The 22,027-nt window shown below is 56.5% G+C and overlaps 1 protein-coding gene and 1 non-coding gene across 3 annotated transcripts; both read left to right on the top strand.

Annotated features, from left to right (window-relative positions):
* Positions 1 to 39: 39 nt before the first annotated feature.
* On the top strand, positions 40 to 111 carry TRNAM-CAU (transfer RNA methionine (anticodon CAU)). Its single transcript has one exon. It is a non-coding gene; the product is annotated as a tRNA-Met (tRNA).
* A 6,539-nt stretch (positions 112 to 6,650) lies between these two features.
* Positions 6,651 to 21,333, top strand: NPR1 (natriuretic peptide receptor 1). 2 transcript variants are annotated; one of them, XM_059413907.1, is made up of 22 exons: positions 6,651 to 8,431; positions 8,969 to 9,168; positions 9,546 to 9,659; positions 10,098 to 10,233; positions 10,978 to 11,069; positions 11,668 to 11,803; positions 12,032 to 12,116; positions 12,881 to 13,001; positions 13,639 to 13,713; positions 13,808 to 13,885; positions 14,278 to 14,382; positions 14,641 to 14,712; positions 14,808 to 14,964; positions 15,251 to 15,406; positions 15,579 to 15,747; positions 16,340 to 16,486; positions 16,582 to 16,705; positions 16,832 to 16,900; positions 17,134 to 17,308; positions 17,502 to 17,600; positions 20,038 to 20,129; positions 20,327 to 21,333. In XM_059413907.1, exons 1-22 carry the CDS (start codon positions 7,495 to 7,497, stop codon positions 20,387 to 20,389), a joined length of 3,402 nt encoding a protein of 1,133 aa, XP_059269890.1. In that variant the 5' UTR covers positions 6,651 to 7,494; the 3' UTR covers positions 20,390 to 21,333. The 2 variants fall into 2 exon arrangements, with proteins under 2 accessions (XP_059269890.1, XP_059269889.1); XM_059413906.1 differs by having other exon boundaries at positions 14,638 to 14,712.
* Positions 21,334 to 22,027: the final 694 nt, after the last annotated feature.

Raw genomic sequence — 22,027 nt, 5'->3', positions numbered from 1 at the left:
AGCTTTCTTCTGGAACCCGGAGAAAACCTGCCTGCGGGTAGCAGAGTGGCGCAGCGGAAGCGTGCTGGGCCCATAACCCAGAGGTCGATGGATCGAAACCATCCTCTGCTACAGGGTTGTCTTTTTTTCTGTCTTAAGTGCAACAGCCCTCTTCGTCCCTGCAAATGCGGGCTTTAGGACAGTGCTTGGCATCAGCGAGTGAAGGGAATAGGAAGGGACTTCAGGCAACAAAGTCCAGAAACCTGAGGCAGGAGAGCACATTCTGCTGAGTGGATCGGAGGGAAAAGCACCGACGATGACCGGCTAGAAGGGAAACGGAGGCAGCCTTCCACAGAGACCTCAGAAAAAACGAGCACAGGCAGGGACAAGACCCCGCGAGCGCCCGCGCCAAGTCACCGCACCCCCGCCCCGCCGCGGACGCGCCCCCGCCCCGGAGGGGCTCCCAGCGCGCGTGCGCAGGCGCTGTCCCCTGCGTTGGTGTGGCACCCAGGGACCCTGCTTTTGTTCCTCCTGAGTCCTTCTTCTCGGACTTCTCGCCTTCTTTGGTGCTGATTATGTGTACCTGCCTCTGTTAATTGGGGGATTACCCACTTTTTCTACTCTTTTAGAGGCTACTCTAAAAATTACAACATGCAGCAGCAGCTTTTTGCCCACGGGTCCTGACCCCATTCTTTAGTCAATTGATTAAAATAAAATAAAAATTACAACATGCGGGGCTGCCTGGGTGGCTCAGTGGGTTACAACCTCTGCCTTCGGCTCAGGTCATGGTCCCAGAGTGCGGGATCTGCTCCTTTCTCTCTGCCCGTCTCTCTGCCCATTTGTGATCTCTGTGTGTCAAATAAGTAAATAATATCTTTTTTAAAAAATCACAACATGCATCCTTGATTTAGCAAGGCCTAATTGTGTGCAATTCGTTTGCCCTCCTGGTGAAAAATGCAGGGATAATTTGTTTACCACCGTCACCCCCCCCCCAGAATTATATGCTATTGTTGTTGTGTAATTCTTTTAAGGACTTTACTGGTGTATAATTTATTACACCAAAATACACAGTTCTTAAGCTTTCATCTCCATTTTGAGTAATGTATTCTGTCCATGTAACCATCACCCAAATTAAGGTAAAGAACATTTTTATCACCTCAGAAAGCTCACTCTTGACCCTCTACCCGGGCCCTAGAGGCAATTATGATCCTGATTTCGATGAGCACAAATTAGGTGTGTCTGTTCTTGAACTTCACATAAATGGACTCACAGTCTATGTACTCTTTTTTGTCTAGTTTCTCTTGCTTGACACGTTTCAAGATTCTTTCACATTTTTGCATTTATCAGCAATTTGTTGTGTTTTATTTATGAGCAGCGTCCCATTGCCCTCCCTCCGAACCGTTCTCCAGCTGGGAGACACACAGGAACAGATTTGTGTTGTTTCCACCTTGGAGCCATTATGAATAGAGCCGCTAGAACATTTTTGTACAAGATTTGTGGGGCTAGATGCATCTGTTTCTCTTGGTAGATGTAGACGTGTGCATTATTTCAATTCTGTATATGTTTTCTTTCTTTTTGGAAGCAAGCTCTGTGCCCGACATGGAGCTCAAACTCAGGAGCCTGAGATCAAGAATGAGCCAGTCAGGTGCCCCTTTCACCTTTGTTTTTTGTTTTTTGTTTTTTTAAGATTTTTTATTTATTTGACAGAGAGAGATCACAAGTAGGCAGAGAGGCAGGCAGAGAGAGAGGAAGGGAAACAGGCCCCCTGCTGAGCAGAGAGCCCTATTCGGGACTCAATCCCAGGACCCTGAGATAATGACCTGAGCTTAAGGCAGCGGCTTAACCCACTGAGCCACCCAGGCGCCCCAGAAAGCTCACTCTTGACCCTCTACCCGGGCCCTAGAGGCAGTTATGATCCTGATTTCTATGAGCACAGATTAGGTGTGTCAGCCTCACAGATTCAAGAAGATCAATAAACCTCAAGTAAGATTAAGATTGTCCATATTTCGACCCATCAAGGTGAAAGAGCAGGAAATTAAATCAGGCAAAATCTTTAAAATAGAAAAAAAAAAAAAGAGAGAGAGAGGATTGATTACCTTCAAAGGAGCAACCATTAGGTTGGCAAAAAAAATACTTTTCACAGCAAAAATGGAAGCCAAAGATAGTAAAATAATATAATAAATGTGCTAAAGGAAAATAACTTCCAATCTAGAGTTCCTTATCCAGGGAAAATGTCCTTCAAAAAAAAAAAAAAAGAGTGAGCTTTCTGAGGTGATAAAAATGTTCTTTACCTTATATACATTATACATTATAGCCCCTCCTTCCTGGGCTCCAGATAAAGTTATACCAGATTTTTTCATGGTGTCCCTTCTGTCTCCAACACTCTTATGTTTTTCATTCACATTTAATCTGTGCTTCATTTTGGGTAAATTTCTTTGTTTTTTCTTTCAATGTATTACTTGCTCTTCAGTTGGGTCTGACTTATTCTTAGACCTAATAATTGATTCTGAATTTTGTTTTTTAAATATTTTGAGTGTGAATTTTCTATTTATTTGTGCTGTACCTGACTCCAAGCTTTCCCCCAGGAATACAGCTTTCAGGATCCTAACCCCAAAGCAGCAGATGGTTTGCCAGTTTTCTCACCTTTGGGGACATTTGGACTATAATTTCAGTCTCACTTGCCCCACACTGCCCATTTTTTCCCCCAGTTCTCATCCACAAATGACCCCAGGGTGAAAGTGGTCCTACTGCTGGTCTCACCTACATGCTTTCCTGTCTTTCATGTTCTCAACACCAATAATTCCTCACTGTCTTATTAGTGCTTTGAGTTTTTAAAATATTTCAGCCAGCATTTTTAGTCATCTTCAGCTCAGGGACTGGATAAATTGTTCAGGCCACCATTGTTGAAAGAGGGGCTCAATGGCTAGATAGGTGTGAGTGCAGTCTTTTCTCCTGAGCTCCACTAATCCAGTGGCCCATAGAACCCCTCCACTGGGGGGCTCCACAGGCACCTCACACCCAATAAACAGAACTGTTATCACCCACCCCAAAAAACCTGCTTCTTTAGCTCTTGAGCAAATGGGTCAATGTTACCTAACCTTAGTTATTTGTACATTGTCTTCTCTTCTTAAAGTCCAGTTGATTGTCAATATAGGCACTTAGAGTCATTAAGAAGGAGGTGCCTTCGTAGGTTCCTTAGGCTCAGGTCATGATCCTGGGGTCCTGGGATCAAGCCCCGCATTGGGCTCCTGCTCAATGTGGCGGTCTTAACACGTGTGCGCGCGCACACACACACACACGCGCGCGCACGCGCGCGCAAGCACACTCATGCACACGTGCGCGCGTGCAGGAGAGAGAGAGAGGGAGAGAGGACAGAAGGAAACATTTGGAGGTGGATATTTTCATTACCTTGATATTATAATGGTTTCACAAGTGTACACATATATCCAAACTCATCAGTTGTATATGTTAAATATGTACAGTTTATGCTGTATCAATTATACCTCAATAAAACTAGTTTGTTTGTTTGTTTGTTTTTTTAAAGTCTCCTCCCAGGGACGCCTAAGTGTCTGCCTTCAGCTGGGGTCCGGGCATTGTTAGGTCCCCCCAAAAATGGGTACCCCAATAATGGGTCCGTGATTAAATGAGCGAGACTGATACAAAGCGAAGGTTAAGCAAAGCTTTATGTCACGCCAAGCATCAAGAATCAGACCCACCGTCGGGTGTGCCTGGGTGGCTCAGTGGGTTGAGCCTCTGCTTTTGGCTCAGGTCATAATCTCAGGGTCCTGGGATCGAGCCCCCCTCTGTGCCTGCCTCTCTGCCTACTTGTGATGTTACTCTCTCTCTCTCTGTCAAATAAAAAAAAAAAATCAGACCCACCGTCAAACCGGTGGAGGCCTCCCCTTACAAAGGAGGACCCCTCCCTGCTTTCCAGACTAACTTTTTTTTTTTTTTTAAAGATTTATTTATTTATTTGACAGAGAGAGATTACAAGTAGGCAGAGAGGCAGGCAGAGAGAGAGAGGAGGAAGCAGGCTCCCCGCTGAGCAGAGAGCCCGATGCGGGACTCGATCCAGGACCCTGAGATCATGACCTGAGCCGAAGGCAGCGGCTTAACCCACTGAGCCACCCAGGCGCCCTCCAGACTAACTTTTATAGAGCAAAGGCCAAGTGGTTGGGCCTGGCCACAAACAGGTGGCTAATTGAATTACAATTTACCCCACAGTAGCCATGGAAACTAGCCCATCACCTTGGTAGCTAGGAGACAGCCTGCGCCCCCACTGATCAGATGTCTCCACCTGGCCTGACCACCCTTGTATTTGAGCTATGTTACCTGAGGCTGGTTTCCGGGACTTGTTTTTAAGTCCCCTGGGGGAAGGGGAGCAGGGACTGTTTAAGGGTTAAACAACAGGGGCGCCTGGGTGGCTCAGTGGGTTAAAGCCTCTGCTTTCGGCTCAGGTCATGATCCCAGGACCCTGGGATCAAGCCCCGAATCGGGCGCTCTGCTCAGCGGGGAGCCTGCTTCCCTTCCTCTCTCTCTGCCTGCCTCTCTCCCTACTTGTGATCTCTGTCAAATAAATAAATAAAATCTTAAAAAAAAAAAAAAGGGTTAAACAACAAAGTTATTGTTTAACCTCAATGAAAGCCTCTGGCTAAAATAGAAATATAAAATAGGTCCTTACAGGAGCACCTGGGTGGCTCAGTGGGTTAAAGCCTCTGCTTTCAGCTCAGGTCATGATCCCAAGGTCCTGCTCTGCAGGGAGCCTGCTTCCCTTCCTCTCTCTCTGCCTGCCTCTGCCTACTTGTGATCTCTGTCCAATAAGTAAATAAAATCTTAAAAAAAAAAAAAATAGGTCACTACAGGATGAAGCCCCACATCCAGCTACCTGCTCTGCGGGGAGCCTGCTTCTCCGGCTCCGGCTCCTTCTCCGGCTCCTACTCCCTCCTACTCCAGCTGTTTGTGTTCCCTCTCTCGCTGTGTCTCTCTTTGTTAAATAAATAAATAAATAAAATTGAAAAAATAAAATAAAAGGCCGCTCCCCTCCAAAAAAGTTTTCCGATCTCCTATGTACCTCTGTTAGCCTCTGGACCACCCCCATACAGGACAGAGACACCATGCCTATCACACTAAAGCTCGCAAGACCTGCCCTCTGCTGCCCTCTCTTGCCTCTCCTCAGTCAGAGAGAGAGAGCATGCATGAGCGTGGGCACCAGCGGGGGAGTCACAAGCAGAGGGAGAAGGAGAAGCAGGCCAACATGGGGCTTGATTCCAGGACCCTGGGGTCATGAACTGAGCCGGAGGCACCCTAGGCGCCCCTCTCCTCAGTTATTCCTACAAGCACACACCTGATATCATGGATCAGGATTGAAAATTTCAACAGCAGCCAGGCAGGTAAAGCAAATGAGTGAACACGATGGGTAGGAACTGTGATGAACCAGACTCATTTCAAGGAAGGAGTGCAGGACTTACCTATTGCCAGCTCTCGGATATTTCAAGACAACTCAGAAATCCAAATACTCATGTGCCATGAGCTGATTTTATTTATTTATTTACCAAGCAAGCTCTATGCCCAATTTGGGGCTTGAACTCAGAACACAGAGATCAAGAGTCCCACCCGGGGTGCCTGGGTGGCTCAACTTGTTGAGCATGGGCTCTTTTTTTTAAAGATTTTATTTATTTATTTTGACAGAGACAGACACAGTGAGAGAGGGAGCACAAGCAGGGGGAGTAGGAGAGGGAGAAGCAAGCTTCCCGCTGAGCGGGGAGCCCAGTGCCAGGCTTGATTCCAGCACCCTGGGATCATGACCTGAGCTGAAGGCAGAGGCTTAACGACTGAGCCACACAGGCGTCCCAAGCATGGACTCTTGATTTCAGCTCAGGTCATGATCTGGTGGTCCTGGGATTGAGCCCTGTGAGGGGCTCAATGCTCAGTGGGGAATCTGCTTGAGATTCTCTGTCTCCTTCGGCCCCATTCTCTTTCTGTCTCTCTAATAAATAAATAAATCTTGAAAAAGAAAAAGAAGAGTCCCGCCCTCTGCTGACCGAGCCAGGCTGGCGCCCCTCACCTACTGATGGCTGAGTGTAGGCGATGACGTCAAATACAGAGAAAGAGAACGCAGGCCAGACCAAGCATTCCTGCCATCTGCAGTTGCTGCCAGGGCTACTACTATTTGTTCTAGACCCTAAGAAAAAATGGTCCTAAAATTCTCCAAAAATTCCTGATATAGGGAATATAATTCAGTATTCTGCTCTTTCTGCACAGAATACCTCGCTCATCATTCTGCTTTTGCTGAATTCTTTCTCTTTGGAGATTGTCCTGTCCCACAAAGCAAGCGAAGTCCCATCTAAGCCTCTGAGCAATTTATCCTTCGTTCTTTGAGGTCCTCAGTCAGGTTACACGGCGGCTCTTCGTCCCGAGCAGGGGACTCCTCCTCCAAGGCACATCGACGCGTGCAGTTACCCTCAGGCCCTGAGCGTTTCGCGGGCGCAGCCGGTCGGTTTGCGGCAGAGTTCTCCGGGGTTGGGTTCGGTCCCCGCGCAGGGTCGGAGCGCGCGGCGGCGCAGCTGCGTCAGTGACCCCCGCTGGCCACGAGAGGGCAGACGGATGCCACAGCGCGGGGATGCGGCGGCCGGACCCCCCCCCCCCCCCCCCCCCCCCGCCCCTCTCCCCAGTGGACGCCTCCACCGGTCCTTGCCAACGGCATCTCCCACCGTCACCGCAAATCCCATTTGAACAACCCCCTCAACCCGAAGCAAACTCGCTCACCTTCCGCGAGCGGCCCCGAGGTCACCACCCTTCCTCCTCCCCACTCCAGCCACCGCACGTTCTCCTCCCCCTCCCATAACCGTTCGGGAACTAAAGGGTTAACTCCGCCCTGCCACTGGGCCCATTTTCTCCAAGAATCCGCTCAATCTGGAAGGTGGGGGCAGGGGCGGTCCTGGGTGGACTGGGTCACGGGGACCCCGGGCTCACCTACTTTAACGCCCTTCCAGAAACCCGCCGCCCTCCCGTCCACCCCCAGACACACACACTTCCGTCCACTCGCGCCTCTTCTTGCCAAGACCCCGCGCCCGCACAGCTCTCTTCCCCAAACGGAACCAGGTAGGGGGAGGGACGAGGTGGGGCGCAAAAGGGCCCCCGCGGGCCCCACGCGCGTCTCTGGTCCCGCTCGCGATCCCAGCGCCGAAGCCTCTCGTGCGGGCGCCGCTCTCGGAAGAGGAAGGCGCGGAGGGTCTCGGGGGAGAGCCCGCGGGCTGGGGGCGCGGGCCTGTCCGCGACTTCGGGGAGGGGACGAAGGGGTTAAAGCGCCGGTCGCCGAGTCTGGGAGGGGAAGCGGCGGGAGGAAGGGCTCGGAGCTCGGCTCGGGACCTCCCCCGTTCCCCCCGGACGGCCGGACGCCCCTGCTGGCACCCTCCCGGGCCAGGCGCTCACGCGCGCACACAAACACTCCACTCCCCGCCCCTCCCTCGCGCCCTCTCGCATCCTTCTCCCCCCAACGCCGGCTCCTCCTGACACATGCGCCCGCGCGCGGTCGCCGCGCTCGTCCTCCGGGGCCCGGCGCTCGGCTGCCCGCGCCCACCTGCCCCGCCGCGCCCGCCACGCGCCCCTCGCGCCGCCGACACCGAGCCACGCAGCGGGAGGGGGCGGCGTGCCCAGCCCGATGCCCGCGAGGGGCCGCTGAACCGCAGGGCCCCGAAGAGGCCAGAGGGGCAGCGCCCGCCCGCCGAGCCGCGGGCTGAAGCCATGCTGCGCCCCGGCCGCCCCGCCGGAGCCCTCCTGCTCCTGCTCCCGCTGCCGCTGCTGCCGTTGCTCCCGGGCGGCCACGCGGGCAACCTGACGGTGGCCGTGGTGCTGCCGCTGGCCAACACCTCGTACCCGTGGTCGTGGGCGCGCGTGGGACCGGCCGTGGAGCTGGCCCTGGCCGGGGTGCGAGCGCGGCCTGACCTGCTGCCCGGCTGGACGGTGCGCACCGTGCTGGGCAGCAGCGAGGACTCGAGGGGCGTCTGCTCCGACACCGCCGCGCCCCTGGCCGCGGTGGACCTCAAGTGGGAGCACAGCCCCGCGGTGTTCCTGGGCCCCGGGTGCGTGTACGCGGCCGCCCCGGTGGGGCGCTTCACGGCGCACTGGCGGGTGCCGCTGCTGACCGCCGGCGCCCCCGCGCTGGGCTTCGGGGCCAAGGACGAGTACGCGCTGACCACGCGCGCCGGGCCCAGCCACGCCAAGCTGGGCGACTTGGTGGCGGCGCTGCACCGACGGCTGGGCTGGGAGCGCCGGGCGCTGGTGCTCTACGCCTACCGGCCGGGCGACGACCAGCCCTGCTTCTTCGTGGTGGAAGGGCTGTACATGCGCGTGCGCGACCGCCTCAACATCACCGTGGACCACCTGGAGTTCGCCGAGGGCGACCTGGACCACTATGCCCTGCTGCTGCGGACCGTGAGGCGCAAAGGCCGAGGTGAGGGGGGCGGCGCGGGCGGGTCTTCCCCCACCGCCCCGCAGCCTCGGCCGGAGGCTCCGTTCCTCTCTCCTCCTCCGCGCGCTCTCGCCGCGGTCCTGCGCTCCCACGCGCCCCGCCCGCGTGCCACCGCTCCCTCCAGCCGAAAGCGCTCGCGGCCGCCTGACACTTCGTAGGTCCCGCTTCACGCCCAGCCCTCCTTTCCTCCTCCATTTTCGGTCGCCTCCCAGCAGCCTTTCCCCTCCATGTTCTCCTCCACACTGCCTCTCCCCTGCCAGCCCCCTGCCAGCGGCCCGCCTCCTCCTCTCCCTCCCGGGTTCACCCCACCTTCCTCACCTTTGGCTCGGCTTTGCCGGCTCGCCCTGTCTCGGCTCCTTCCCTCCCGCCCACCCACCGACCCCTCCCAGCCCTCTCCACCTTCCTTCAGCCTCGGCCGAGACCAGCGTGGAGTCCGTGCACTTCCTTCCCCGAGTTCCTCCTTCCCACTCCGCCGGGATCCAGCTTCTCTCTCTTTCTGACCACCCCCTTCCTCCCCAGTTATCTACATATGCAGCTCCCCAGATGCCTTCAGAACGCTGATGCTTTTGGCCATGGAAGCTGGTCTAAGTGGGGAGGACTACGTGTTCTTCCACCTGGACCTCTTTGGACAAAGCCTGCAAGGTGCACACGGCCTTGCTCCCCACAGGCCCTGGGAGAGGGGGGATGGGCAGGATATCCGTGCCCACCGGGCCTTTCAGGTGAGTGTCTAGGCTGTAAGCCCAGGCCGTGGAAATTGGAGCTGGTGGCACCCAGTTTCTGGGTGAGGCTCTTGATTGCTCAGGGAGGCAGGAGAGGAAGGGCAGGAGGGGGGTGAGGGGTGGCTGGAGGGCTGGGAGATTTCAGAGCCAGGAGGCTAAAAAGATGAGGAATGGGCCTGGGGTGGGAGAGTGTTCCGATGGCACAGACTAGCAGAACTCAAGAAGTCATTCCCCGGGGTCCCCTGCTCACACACGACAGGGAGCCCACCCACTTTGACCTTGAGCGAAGCAGAGCCGCACTGGGGGAGGTGGGCCCCAGGGTACTGGGAGGACTGGATCGGCTCCCAGCTCCCCCGCTCCACTGACCCCTTCCTCAGGCTGCCAAGATCATCACGTACAAAGAGCCCGGTAATCCCGAGTACTTGGAATTCCTGCAGCAGCTAAAACACTTGGCCCGTGAGCAGTTCAACTTCACAGTGGAGGATGGCCTGGTAGGAAGGATCCTGGGACCTTCCAGCATGGACATCCAGCCCGCACCCCCACCCTGGCCCTCTGCCAGGAGCCTGCCTGTCCTCTTAGCCATCTCTGCATGCCCAGGCCTCCCATGCTTCCCCTTCCCCCAGTTCCCACTCCTCGGGATGACCAAGAAGGGACACTGACAAGTTGTTCAGCCTCTGAAACTCAGATCCTCGCAGTAAAATGAGGATGACACGTCCTGCCCTACCTGCCAAGCAGGATTCGGATGCAGAGGGATTGGTAGAGGCATCTTTTAGTAGAAAAATCTCTGTCCTGTGGAGGTGTTTTCTCCTGCCCTCCTCCGAGCTCCCAGGACCCTCCATCTCCTCCTCCTCCTCCACGATGCCCCACTCAGCACCCACTCAGCACCCCGTGTACATCCCACCCCAGCCAAGCTCTGCTCACCGCCGCAGGTGAACACCATCGCAGCAGCCTTCCACGACGGGCTCCTGCTCTATGTCCAGGCAGTGACAGAGACGCTGGCGCACGGGGGAACTGTCATGGATGGGGAGGCCGTCACCCAGCGGATGTGGAACCGGAGCTTCCGAGGTCAGGGGCTGGAGGTGACAGAGATAGGCTACCTTTGGGCACCCCATGCAGGAGGCCATGAGATGCCGGGGTGGGGGGGGGTGTTACTCACCATGTCTGTCCTTATATAAGGAAGCTCCACAGCTTCCCTTGGGCCTCCTTCCCCACTTCCCTAGCTCCCTCTAGAAGGCCTCCTAAGTGGGGTGCTTGGGTGGTTCAGTCTGGGTTATCAGGCCCTGAGGATCCAGCCAGGGCTCACTGCTCAGTGGGGAGTCTGTTCTCCCTCTTCCGTGGCCCCTCCCCCTCCGCTCATGCTGTGTCTTGCTTTCTTTTTTTTTTTTAAAGATTTTATTTATTTGACAGAGAGAGATCACAAGTAGGCAGAGAGGCAGGCAGAGAGAGAGGAAGGGAAACAGGCCCCCTGCTGAGCAGAGAGCCCTATGCGGGGCTCGATACCAGGACCCTGAGATCATGACCTGAGCCAGAGGCAGCGGCTTAACCAACTGAGCCACCCAGGCGCCCTGTGTCTTGCTTTCTCTCTCCAGAAATACATAAAATCTTTAAAAAAATGTCCTCCTATGTACGCAACTTCAATCATTCCTACTGCTGATACATATGTCCCTTTTGTCATTACACATGTTGTGAACACTTTGTTACTATTTCATGTGTTTGGAGGGCAAGGCAAAGAGGACCGAGGGATAGAGACCCAGGGGAGAGTGCTGAGCTGGCACTCTCTCCAAACAGCCCTCTCCCCCCATGCCCCAGGTGTGGCAGGATACCTGCACATGGACAGCAATGGAGATCGGGAGACCGACTTCTCCCTCTGGGATATGCATCCTGAGACGGGCACTTTCAGGGTAAGGTTGTGCCCCCAGAAGACGGTGCCAGCTGGCACTGACCTCTTGTCCTCTGGCCTTCCCCCACAGCTGTGCCAGGGCATTTCTGCTCAGTCATCACTTTTGGAGATCCCTGGATGAGAGACCCAGCTCCAGTCCAGGGGAGCAGCCAGAATGACAGGGACCCATAGGCATTGCCCTTGGGGAACCCCATGTGTGAGGAGGGTGCACAGCCCTACCCTCAGGAAGTCCATGTCTCCTCAGACAGGCAGGACCCTCTCCCCCAGAGACAGGCTGATCTGGGGCTTATATAGCTCTCTACATTCAGTGGGGACAGGAAGGAATTGGCACCACAAGCCCTGAGGAGCAGAGCATCCAGGAAAACTTCCTGGAGAAGGGATACTTGTGTTAGGCCTGGGAGTGTGGACTGAGAACATTGCCTTTTCCTGCTGCCTATGTGCTTCAGCCCAAGGTTATAAACGCCCTGAATGTCAAGTTGGGGTTCTGCATGGAGTTTTCTTTAGAAAGCCCACTTGGGGTGAGTGGGAGGCAGCCCTGCTCCCCGGGACAGGAGGCGGCACCCCAGGCCTCGCCCGCCTCCACTGCTGCCCTCCCGCAGGTTGTTCTGAACTACAATGGGACTTCCCAGGAGCTGGTGGCTGTGCCAGGGCGCAAACTGAACTGGGCCCTGGGGCACCCTCCTCCCGACACCCCCGAATGCGGCTTTGACAATGAGGACCCAGCTTGCAACCAAGGTGATTGCCTCATGCCTTCCAGGCCTTGGTTCTGGAGACAGACTGTCTCTTCCCCTGCTTCAGGAGTCAGACAGGTGCCCCTGTCCCGCATGGAGGGTTTTCGAAGACACTCCTCCTGCCTTTGCCTCCCTGCATCCATCTTCCTGGTTCAGTGATTAACTATTCGAAGTTTCTCCCTCCTGCTCTCTAACCCAAATCTCTCTTGCTGGAACCTGGACGCTTGTGCAGATCACTTCTCCACCCTGGAAGTGCTGGCTTTGGTGGGCAGCCTCTCCCTGCTCAGCATTCTGACTGTCTCCTTCTTCATATACAGGTGAGTCTTGGGATGAGGGTGGGGAGTGAGACTAGTGGAGAAAGCAGCAGGGACCTGGAGGGAAGGGGGCAGAGGAGCAGGACAGTGAGGGAAGGTCACAGGAGATGAGGAAGGAGGAGGCTAGAAAGCCGGAGGACACAGGGAGGAGAGAAGGGCCTGGAAGGGACGGGGACACCGGGGAAGAGCAGAGCGGTTGGGCATCACAGGCCTGTGGGTTCTGGCCTGGGGGCTGGTGTCTCCTTCCGTCAGATGTGCAGACCTGATGGGGAATGGTGGCCCTGAGGCAGTGGGCCCAGTCTGTTGAGCAGGGGTGCTGAACCCGGAGCAGGGGCGGGAAGTGAGGGAGCCCCACTCCCCCCTTCCAGTGGGAGCCAAACGGGGGGAATGCAGACATTAACGCAGGGAGGGAAGATCAGTGCTGGCTGAGCTGAGATGATGGGCCAGGCGCTGCCACACGCTGTTTTCTTTTCATTCTTATAACAATGCTTTGAAATAAATGTCGAGGTCACCAGTGCCCAAATCAGGACACTTGAACATAAGGACATGAGGCTCAGAGACATGAAGTGACTGCCCAAGGTCCCTGTGGGGCAGGCAGGACTTTCCCCACACCCCCTGACTCTCAGCTGATAGAGGAAGGGGCTCCCCTGTCCCCCACCCCTGTCGGCACCTGCGGTGGTCCCAGGGCTCAGAGGAGGGGCCGCTCAGCTGCCCAGCCCAGGGCCAGGGGATCAGACATGGGTTCAGAGAGAGGTCTGCTGCCCCAGGAAGATGCAGCTGGAGAAGGAACTGGCCTCCGAGCTGTGGCGGGTGCGCTGGGAGGACGTGCAGCCCGGCGGTCTGGACAGGAATCTCCGGAGTGCGGGTAGTCGGCTGACCCTGAGTGGGGTAAGAGCAGGGGTGAGGGGAAGGTGTGGGAGGGTGGGGTGTGGGGCTCGGTGACAGGGCCTGGGGGCTGGGGCCCACAGCAAGGTTCTAGTCTCAGCTCAGCCTTCACGTGCTGCGTGTCCTGGGGTGAGTCTCCCTGCCCCTGTGAGAGGACCTCAGATCACAATTATGCCCACAGAGCCTTCCTTCACAGGAGGCTTTCAAGATTCAGAAATAGTGTTTGGGAAAATACATATTAAAAAGAAATAAAAAGGGGCGCCTGGGTGGCTGAGTCTTTAAGCATCTGCCTTCAGTTCAGGTCATGATCCCAGGATCCTGGGCTTGAGCCCCACATGGGCTCCGATTGGTGGAAAGCCTGCTTCTCCCTCTCCTTCTGTCCCTACTTGCGCACTCTCTCTCTCTCTGTCAAATAAAGAAAGAAAACCTTTAAAAAATATAAATAAATAACTAGATAAATAAATAAAATCCTTAAAAAAAAAAAAAAAAAGGAAGAACCAGAGAAGGATTTTATGATGTGGAGAGAGAAGCAGGCTGACACCAGGCTAAGGCGGGGCAGAGCTCTGGCCACCGGGTCGGAGAACGGCACCTGCGGTGAGGCTCGCAGCAGGACCACCCCTCCTGCTCTCCATCCCTCCAGAGAGGTTCCAATTACGGCTCCTTGCTGACCACAGAGGGCCAGTTCCAAGTGTTTGCCAGGACAGCATATTACAAGGTGGGCCAGGGGAAAGACTGCCATCCTTGGGGCAGGGCACAGGGCGGTCCCCACCACAGGGCCATCTTGGTGACATCCTCCATTCCTTGCCCAGGGCAACCTCGTGGCCGTGAAACGTGTGAATCGTAAGCGCATTGAGCTGACGCGAAAAGTCCTGTTTGAACTGAAGCATGTAATGTGGGGGAGTGAGACGGCAGCCACGGGAGGGTCATGGGAGGGCGACAGGGTATGCCAGGAAAGGAATGGACCCTTACGTATGGTGCGCGGGGGAGAGGGTCCTAAATGAGGGAAGAGACTAGTGGAGGAACCATGGAGGGGGTCCCTGAGGAGCTGTACTGGATGCCCCTGGGGGGTGGAGGGTTAGGAGGCAGAGTGAGCAGGGAGCACATTCTGGGGGAGGCGGGAGTGTTCTTCAGAGCACGGGTGGGAATCACCAGGCTCCTAGACTTTGTCTGCAGAGTGAATAGGGCCTTAAGAAGACTGAGAGGGTCCCTGAAGGGGCGGGGGGCACCTGGTGAGGAGCGAGGTCTCTGCCGGGTTCCTGATACTGGCTATCACATCCAGATGCGGGATGTACAGAATGAACACCTGACCAGGTTTGTGGGCGCCTGCACTGACCCCCCCAACATCTGCATCCTCACAGAGTACTGTCCCCGTGGGAGTTTGCAGGTGAGGGACAAGGACTGTCAGCAGATCTGGGTTTAGCCCTGCTTCTGTCCCCCACTGGCCATGACCCCAGGCAAGCTTCTCTGGCTTTCTGACCTTTATTTGTCTAATCTGTAAAATGCTGGGGGTAGGGTTGTGGGGGGTGCAGACGCACTGGAGTAAATCCAAGGCTTTTGTCCTGCTGTGCGGGTTTGTGTCAGTTGGCCTCCGAACCGGCCCTGGAGTCCCCAGGGTACATGCCTGACTCTCACTGCCCAGCAGGACATTCTGGAAAACGAGAGCATCACCTTAGACTGGATGTTCCGGTATTCTCTCACCAGGGACATCGTCAAGGTGGGACGTGTGGGGGAGGGGCCAAGCATGCTTTTCCTCAGCCTCAATTGTAGGTCCCACTGATACCAAGGCCTCTGCCTCCCCAAATTCCCCAGGGTATGCTGTTCCTACACAGTGGGGCCATTTGCTCCCACGGCAACCTCAAGTCATCCAACTGCGTGGTAGACGGGCGCTTCGTGCTCAAGATCACTGATTTTGGGCTGGAAAGCTTCAGGGACCCAGAACCAGAGCAAGGCCACACCCTCTATGCCAGTGAGCCCTAACCCTAACCCTAAGACCCCCCCCCCCCCAACTTTCCAATCCCAGCCCAGCAGGAGGCCTGATGTCTGGCTTCTCTAGGACTCAGCAGGCCTTTCCTGATTCCGGGCTCAGTTCATCCTCCAGTGCAAAGGGGAGCCTGACAGTGGTCCCGAGGCTTCCCTGTGCCACTTGGTGTGATGACTCCAGGTCACTCCGGCTGCATCTTCTAGGACCTTGCTTCCCCCATCCCTTAGTTTTAAGGCCCTTCGCCCCATGACTCCTGACCTCTGACCTGCAGAAAAGTTGTGGACAGCCCCTGAGCTCCTGCGAATGGCCTCACCCCCTGCCCGTGGCTCCCAGGCAGGGGACGTGTACAGCTTTGGGATCATCCTTCAGGAGATTGCCCTAAGAAGCGGTGTCTTCCACGTGGAAGGTTTGGACCTCAGCCCCAAAGGTGAGAGACCCCTGCTGTCCCCTAGCCCTACCCCAATTGCACCAGCCTTTGTGCCAGGGACTGCGAGTCATGCCCTCCCTGCCCGGGCCTGCTCCCGCCCTGCCCTCCGCACGGGCTCTCCCTGGCCCTTGCCAGGACCCTCACCTCAGCCCCACTTTTCCCCACTGCGCAGAGATCGTGGAGCGCGTGACCCGGGGGGAGCAACCCCCCTTCCGGCCCTCCCTGGCCTTGCAGAGCGGCCTGGAGGAGCTGGGCCAGCTGATGCAGCGGTGCTGGGCGGAGGAGCCGCAGGAGCGGCCGACCTTCCAGCAGGTTCGCCTGATGCTGCGCAAGTTCAACAGGTGGTTGGCGCCTTCCCCTGCCCCCCCCAGCCCCCCCCAGGGCTGCCCTGCCCGGCTGCTCCCATCAGCTGTCCCATCATCCCCAACCTCTCGTGCCCCTCCCCCCACCAACATTGCCCCCCCCACCATCCCCTCCTCTGCAGCAGAGCAGAGCCAACAGGCTTCTGGCCTCCCACCCCTCCACAGGGGCCCCCACCTTGGCCCTCCCTGCGGCAGTGTGCCCCAGCAGCCCCTCCCCACGCCCCTCTGCGGGCCTGCGGGCCACCTTCCATCCTCCCTCGGGCTGACCCTCTCCACCTCCTCTGCCTCCTAACCTGCTTGTCTTCACCCAAGATGAACAAAGGAGCCAAGGTCTCTCCAGGCCAGACTCGGGGGTCTCAGAGATGGGAACCTTCCTCCCGCCCTCTCCCCCGGCACACCCATCCCGCCAGGCTCCCCAACCCCAACCCTCTCCTGGGACCCCACCGCATTTGGGGGGTGGGCTGACATGAATCCTGAGAAGGGTGAGTGCCAGGGTGGGTGCGGCAGGGCTGGGGGGTGCTCCACGGGGTGCTCCTCTCACTGCATCCCTGTCCCCCGACCCCGGCATCAGAGAGAACAGCAGCAACATCCTGGACAACCTGCTGTCCCGCATGGAGCAGTATGCCAACAACCTGGAGGGGCTCGTGGAGGAGCGGACCCAGGCCTACCTGGAGGAGAAGCGCAGAGCTGAGGCTCTGCTCTACCAGATTCTGCCGCAGTGAGGGCCTCGCCCGTGCCCCGCCCCCCGCCCCCCCCCTCGTGCTCGGATCCCCCCTTCATGCTCTGATCCCCTCCCCATCCCTGACCCTGCAGCTCCGTGGCTGAGCAGCTGAAGCGTGGGGAGACGGTCCAGGCAGAAGCCTTCGACAGTGTTACTATCTACTTCAGTGACATCGTGGGCTTCACGGCCCTGTCCGCGGAGAGCACGCCCATGCAGGTGAGGCCGGGCGGAAACCAGGCCCGTGTGCTTGGCCTTGCAAGCTGCGCCCCGTCGGACCTGCCTGCTGGCTCCACTGTTCCCACTCGATCCCAGCTGGGGGTCCTTCCTCCCTATCCCTTCCAGGTGGTCACCCTGCTCAATGACCTGTACACTTGCTTCGATGCCGTCATAGATAACTTTGATGTGTACAAGGTGAGGTGGTAATGGACGGGGTCAGAGCATGGGGAAGGGCAGGACGCCAGAGAACGTCCAGAGAGGGGCCCATGAAACCCGGGCAGACACTGTCACCCAGAGCCCCAGGACCAGGCAGAGCAAGGACGCAGGGGACGAGGGCGTGGAAACACAGACGGGGCTCACAGTGTGCGGGCGGCACCGGGCCCGGCCCAGCCCGGCGCTCAGGGCGTGCATCCTGGGCGGCCCCGCAGGTAGAGACCATTGGCGACGCGTACATGGTGGTCTCCGGGCTCCCCGTGCGCAACGGGCTGCTGCACGCCCGGGAGGTGGCCCGCATGGCGCTGGCGCTGCTGGACGCCGTGCGCTCCTTCCGCATCCGCCATCGGCCACAGGAGGAGCTGCGCTTGCGAATCGGCATCCACACGGGTGAGGGGGACTCCTCGAGGGCGGGACTGTCCCCAGGCCGCCCCCCCCCCCGCACCGCCCCCATCACACACACACACACACACACACACACACACACACACACACCTGGTTCCCAGGGGCCTCGGTCCTGCCTCTCCCCTGCCCAGCAACCACCCTGCGTTCAGACCCGGCTGCCACCCTGCGCTCCCCGCAGGGCCTGTGTGCGCTGGTGTGGTCGGGCTAAAGATGCCCCGGTACTGCCTCTTCGGAGACACCGTCAACACCGCCTCCAGAATGGAGTCTAATGGGGAAGGTGAGGCAGCTGCCGCAGGCAGCCGGAAAGGGCGGGTGGGCACCCCACCCAGGGTGCTGGGACCCGGCCTGGGCTTCGTGTGGGCCCATCACCTCCAGTGCTGTCAGAGCGCCAGCCCCCTCCTGCCAAGTGCTTCCAAGTTTTTCTGGGCTGTGTTCAGCAGTTCCCCAAGGGGAGCCTGTCCTTCGGTGCCTCTGAGCCCTCTCGAATGTGCTGGAGGGCTTCAGGCAGCCGCTGCTGAGGTGGGAATCTCCACTCCACAACCCACACAGCTGTGCCTCCAGCCTCCGGTTTCCTTCTCTGTAAGATGAGAATAAGAGACGTACCTTAGAAGAGTTAGGTGTGAAACCCAAATGACATGACCAGGTATAACTGTCACTGGACTTTTCTGAGCTTCAGCTGTTTATCTGCAAAGTGACACCTGTCTCAGGGCTGTGGAAGAGCCAGCACAGCCCCTCCTCTCAGTAGGCACCTAGTGCGGGCAGACCCTCCCTCTTCCCCAGTCCGGCTTCCGGCTGTCTCCTGCTATGCTCAACTTGAAGCAACTCCGTTAGACCTGTACTGAGTGACTGCCAAGTGCTGGGCCTCGGGGTGCTACGATGACCCAGACCCACCAGAGGCGCCTCATGCAGACCCCATCCAAGCCTCAAGGCAGGAGAAGGGCTACTTGGGAGCCCCAAGGGCTCTGGCTCAGCAGACTCTCCCTGGGCACTGCCTGGAGCAGTCAGGAGGAGAAAGCCCCTCCCTGAGGTCAGTCTTCAAGGATCCTGTTCTCAGAAATGGTTCAAGGATTCAACAAGACCAGGAGCAGCGGGGCAAGTTCAAAGAAGTGTGGGGGATACCAGGTCAGGAGTAGGGGCCTAGATCTGACCTTGCAGGTGGGGTGTATCTCCTCCCTTAGGCCTCCGTTCCCTCAGCCCTAAAATGAGTATTGAGTTCAGTAAGTTACGGCAACCACTTACCAGAGTGCTTCCTGTGCGCCAGATTCTGTTTAAAGATTTCGTGAGCATTAAATTTAATGTTCCTAACAAGGTGTTAACAAGGTCTGACTCTAGATTTCAGCTCAGGTCCTGATCTCAGGGTTGTGGGATGGAGACCTGAGTCAGGCTCCCTGCTCGGCAGGACGTCTGCAGGAGAGTGTCTCTGCCCCTCCCTGTGCTCATGCGCACATTCTCTCTCTCTCTCTCAAATAAATCACTAAATCTTTAAAAAAAAAAGTGGTCAGTGCAACTGAGGCACTGAATTTTTTAATTTTTAGTTTTAATTAATTAATTATTTTTTAAAAGATGTTATTTATTTGACAGAGAGATCACAAGTAGGCAGAGAGTCAGGCAGAGAGAGAGGGGGAAGCAGGCTCCCAATGGAGCAGAGAGCCCGATGCGGGGCTCGATCCCAGGACCCTAAGATCATGACTTGAGCAGAAGGCAGAGGCTTAACCCACTGAGCCACCCCAGGCGCCCCTTAATTATTTTTTTAAATTTTTTTAAAGATTTTATTATTTATTTATTTATTTGACAGAGAGAAATCACAAGTAGATGGAGAGGCAGGCAGAGAGAGAGAGAGGGAAGCGGGCTCCCCGCCGAGCAGAGAGCCCGATGCGGGACTCCATCCCAGGACCCCGAGATCATGACCTGAGCCGAAGGCAGCGGCTCAACCCACTGAGCCACCCAGGCGCCCCATATTTTTTTAAATTTTTAAAAAGATTTATTTATTTGACAGAGATCACAAGTAGGCAGAGAAGCAGGCTCCCCGCTGAGCAGAGAGCCCGATGTGGGGCTCGATCCCAGGACCCCGGGATCATGACCTGAGCTGAAGGCAGAGGCTTTAACTCACTGAGCCACCCAGGCACCCCTTAATTATTTTTTTAAAGATTTTATTTATTTGAGAGAGAGAGGGAGAGGGAGTCCAAGGGGCGGGGGAGAGGACCAGCCAGAGGAGAGGCAGAGGGAGAGGGAGAAGCAACCTCCCTACTGAGCAGGGAACCTGATGTGGGGACACCATCCCAGGTCCCTGACATCACGACCCGAGACAAAGGCAGCCACTTAACTGACTGAGCCACTCCAGCGACCCAGTTTTGTTTTTTTTTTTATATTAAGCCCCATGCCCACCCAGTGTGGAGCCCCGTGCAGCGCACAATACAGATATCATGACTTGAGCTGAAATCAAGACTCAGACACTTAGCTGACTAAGCCACCCAAGCACCCCTGGTTTTAAATGATTTAAATATAAATGGCCACAGGTGACTAGTGGCTACTGTGTCGGACAATAGAGTCTAGAATTCTAAGGGAGAGGCCAGTATGGTCAGACTCCAAATGGAGGAGTGGGACTCTGAATTCAGAGGCTTTCTAGACTAAAAGGAAGGAAGGAGAGCATCCTTCTGGTCCTGCTCCTATTTCTCCATACCCCACCTTCCCTCCTTCTCCCTTATTCTTCCCAGCCCTGAAGATCCACTTGTCTTCTGAGACCAAGGCTGTGCTAGAAGAGTTTGGTGGTTTTGAGCTGGAGCTCCGAGGAGATGTAGAAATGAAGGTAGAGAAGAAAGCCCCTTGCCCTCGCCATCCCCTGGAGTCCCTGGGCGGTGCGGGGTGGGGGGGGGGAGGTTATCCCCGCCCAGGCCCCTTCTTAAGCAGCCAACCCACTCCCATCCCTAAGACTCTCCTCTCATTTTGGTAAGTGGGTAAGGTGTGCTACTCCCCATCCCAACTGCCTCTTCTTTTTCCCTCCAGGGCAAAGGCAAAGTTCGGACCTACTGGCTCCTCGGGGAGCGGGGGAGTAGCACTCGAGGCTGACCTGCCTCCCCTCCTGGCCTTCCACGCCCCCCTTACTGGTGCCAGAGGTAACAGAGAGGTGCCAGACCTCAGCCTCACCCACAGCAGCCCTGCCATTGCCAAAGGATCGGAGAAGTAGTTTGAACAACTCAGTTATGCTAACCCAGTGGAGACACCAGATACAACCTATGCAGGAGGACTGGTGTTGGGGAGAACTTGGGAGTTCATGGAACTGGACCAAAGCACACAGTCATGCCCAGTGGCACACACACAGACAAGTGTACCCACCCTCCATCCTGACTCAAGCCAGGCTAGGGTGTGGGCTCCTGAATCCTGTCTCCTGCACTCTGTCAAACTTGGTACACTGTGACTTCTTTGGGGAGGGAGAAGAGCCACCTTAGAGGCAACAGGAAAAGGCCATGAGGGGAATCCATGTCTAGGCCTACTCCACTTGGGCTACAAACATGCCTGTGTCCCCCTCCGCCCCCAAAACTGGATCCAGTACACAGGAGAGAGGGGAAGCTTGGAGGGGCTGTGGGCCTGTATGTCTTGTCTCTCTTGCGAGCAGAGGCCATTCACATCTGTATTCTAGCGAATGTCTCTGGAAGGAGAGTGGGTTCCCAGAAAACATAGCTGTGGTTTCCCCCCTTTACTCCAAATAAGACCACTTAAGCTGGGAATACAGTATCTGCAAAGGGCCTCAGTCCCCCTTCAGCTACCTGACAGCCTGTGACTTCCCCCCTAGCAGCCCTCACACTCCTGGTCCAAGGACCTGTTTACACCCTTCAGAATTATTGAGAACCTCAAAGAGTTTTCGTTTATGTGGGTTAAATCTATTCATGTATACCATATTAGAAATTAAAACAAGTCCTTATTAACGCATTTAAATAACTATAATAAACCAATCACATGTTCATATTTTTTGTCAAGGACATGCTTAGTAAAAACTGGCTTTTTAATTTTTATTTTCTTCTGCTGCCAGTGTGTGTAATGAAGAATACAATGAGTCATTCGGTGTCTGCCTTGGTTTCTGCTAAGACACAGCAGTCTCCCCCACTGTCTTCCTACGGTCAGTGTACCTGTCAAGTCACAAAGTATTCGTAGGATTGTGCGGGGTCTTGACCTCATCGGACGACTGAAAGGGTCTCGAGGACTCCCAGGGTCCGCGGACCACAGCAGCTTGAGCACTGCTACACCCCCAGCGTTGGGGAGGCCTGTGAGCCAGGACGGATGGATGGACCCTCTCACCCCGGCTGAGGTTTGGACCCTCCACCTGCCCCTCCGCTCCCACGCCGGCGGGTGTAAGCCCGCGTGCGGGAGAGTTTGCCAGATGACTCCCAGCTCGCCCTGCTGCAGCCCCACCCAAGGCCTTCCCGAGCAGGCGGGCAGGAATGCGAACGAGTGCGGGGGAGAGGTGGCCGCAGCCTCACCTCCCCCACGGGGAAAGAAAGTGCCAGACATTTCTCCAGTGCTATCCATCAAGTGCAGACAGGCCCCTCCTCCGACCTCCCTGCGCCTCTTCCTGGAGCGCGCGCCCCGAGGGACCAGGACGGGGGTGGGGGGGGCTGCCTTCAGGGCCGCGGGGGTCTGCGCGGAGGGCCAAGCCGTGCCCCCTCCCGCGCTGTGCAGTGCTCCCAGCCCGCGCCGGGCGGCCCCTCG

This window comes from Mustela nigripes, chromosome 10 (assembly GCF_022355385.1).
Source record: "Mustela nigripes isolate SB6536 chromosome 10, MUSNIG.SB6536, whole genome shotgun sequence".
Taxonomy (NCBI): domain Eukaryota; kingdom Metazoa; phylum Chordata; class Mammalia; order Carnivora; family Mustelidae; genus Mustela; species Mustela nigripes.
Note: the sequence above shows the minus strand (reverse complement) of the source record. Positions and strands in the feature narration are given on the sequence as shown.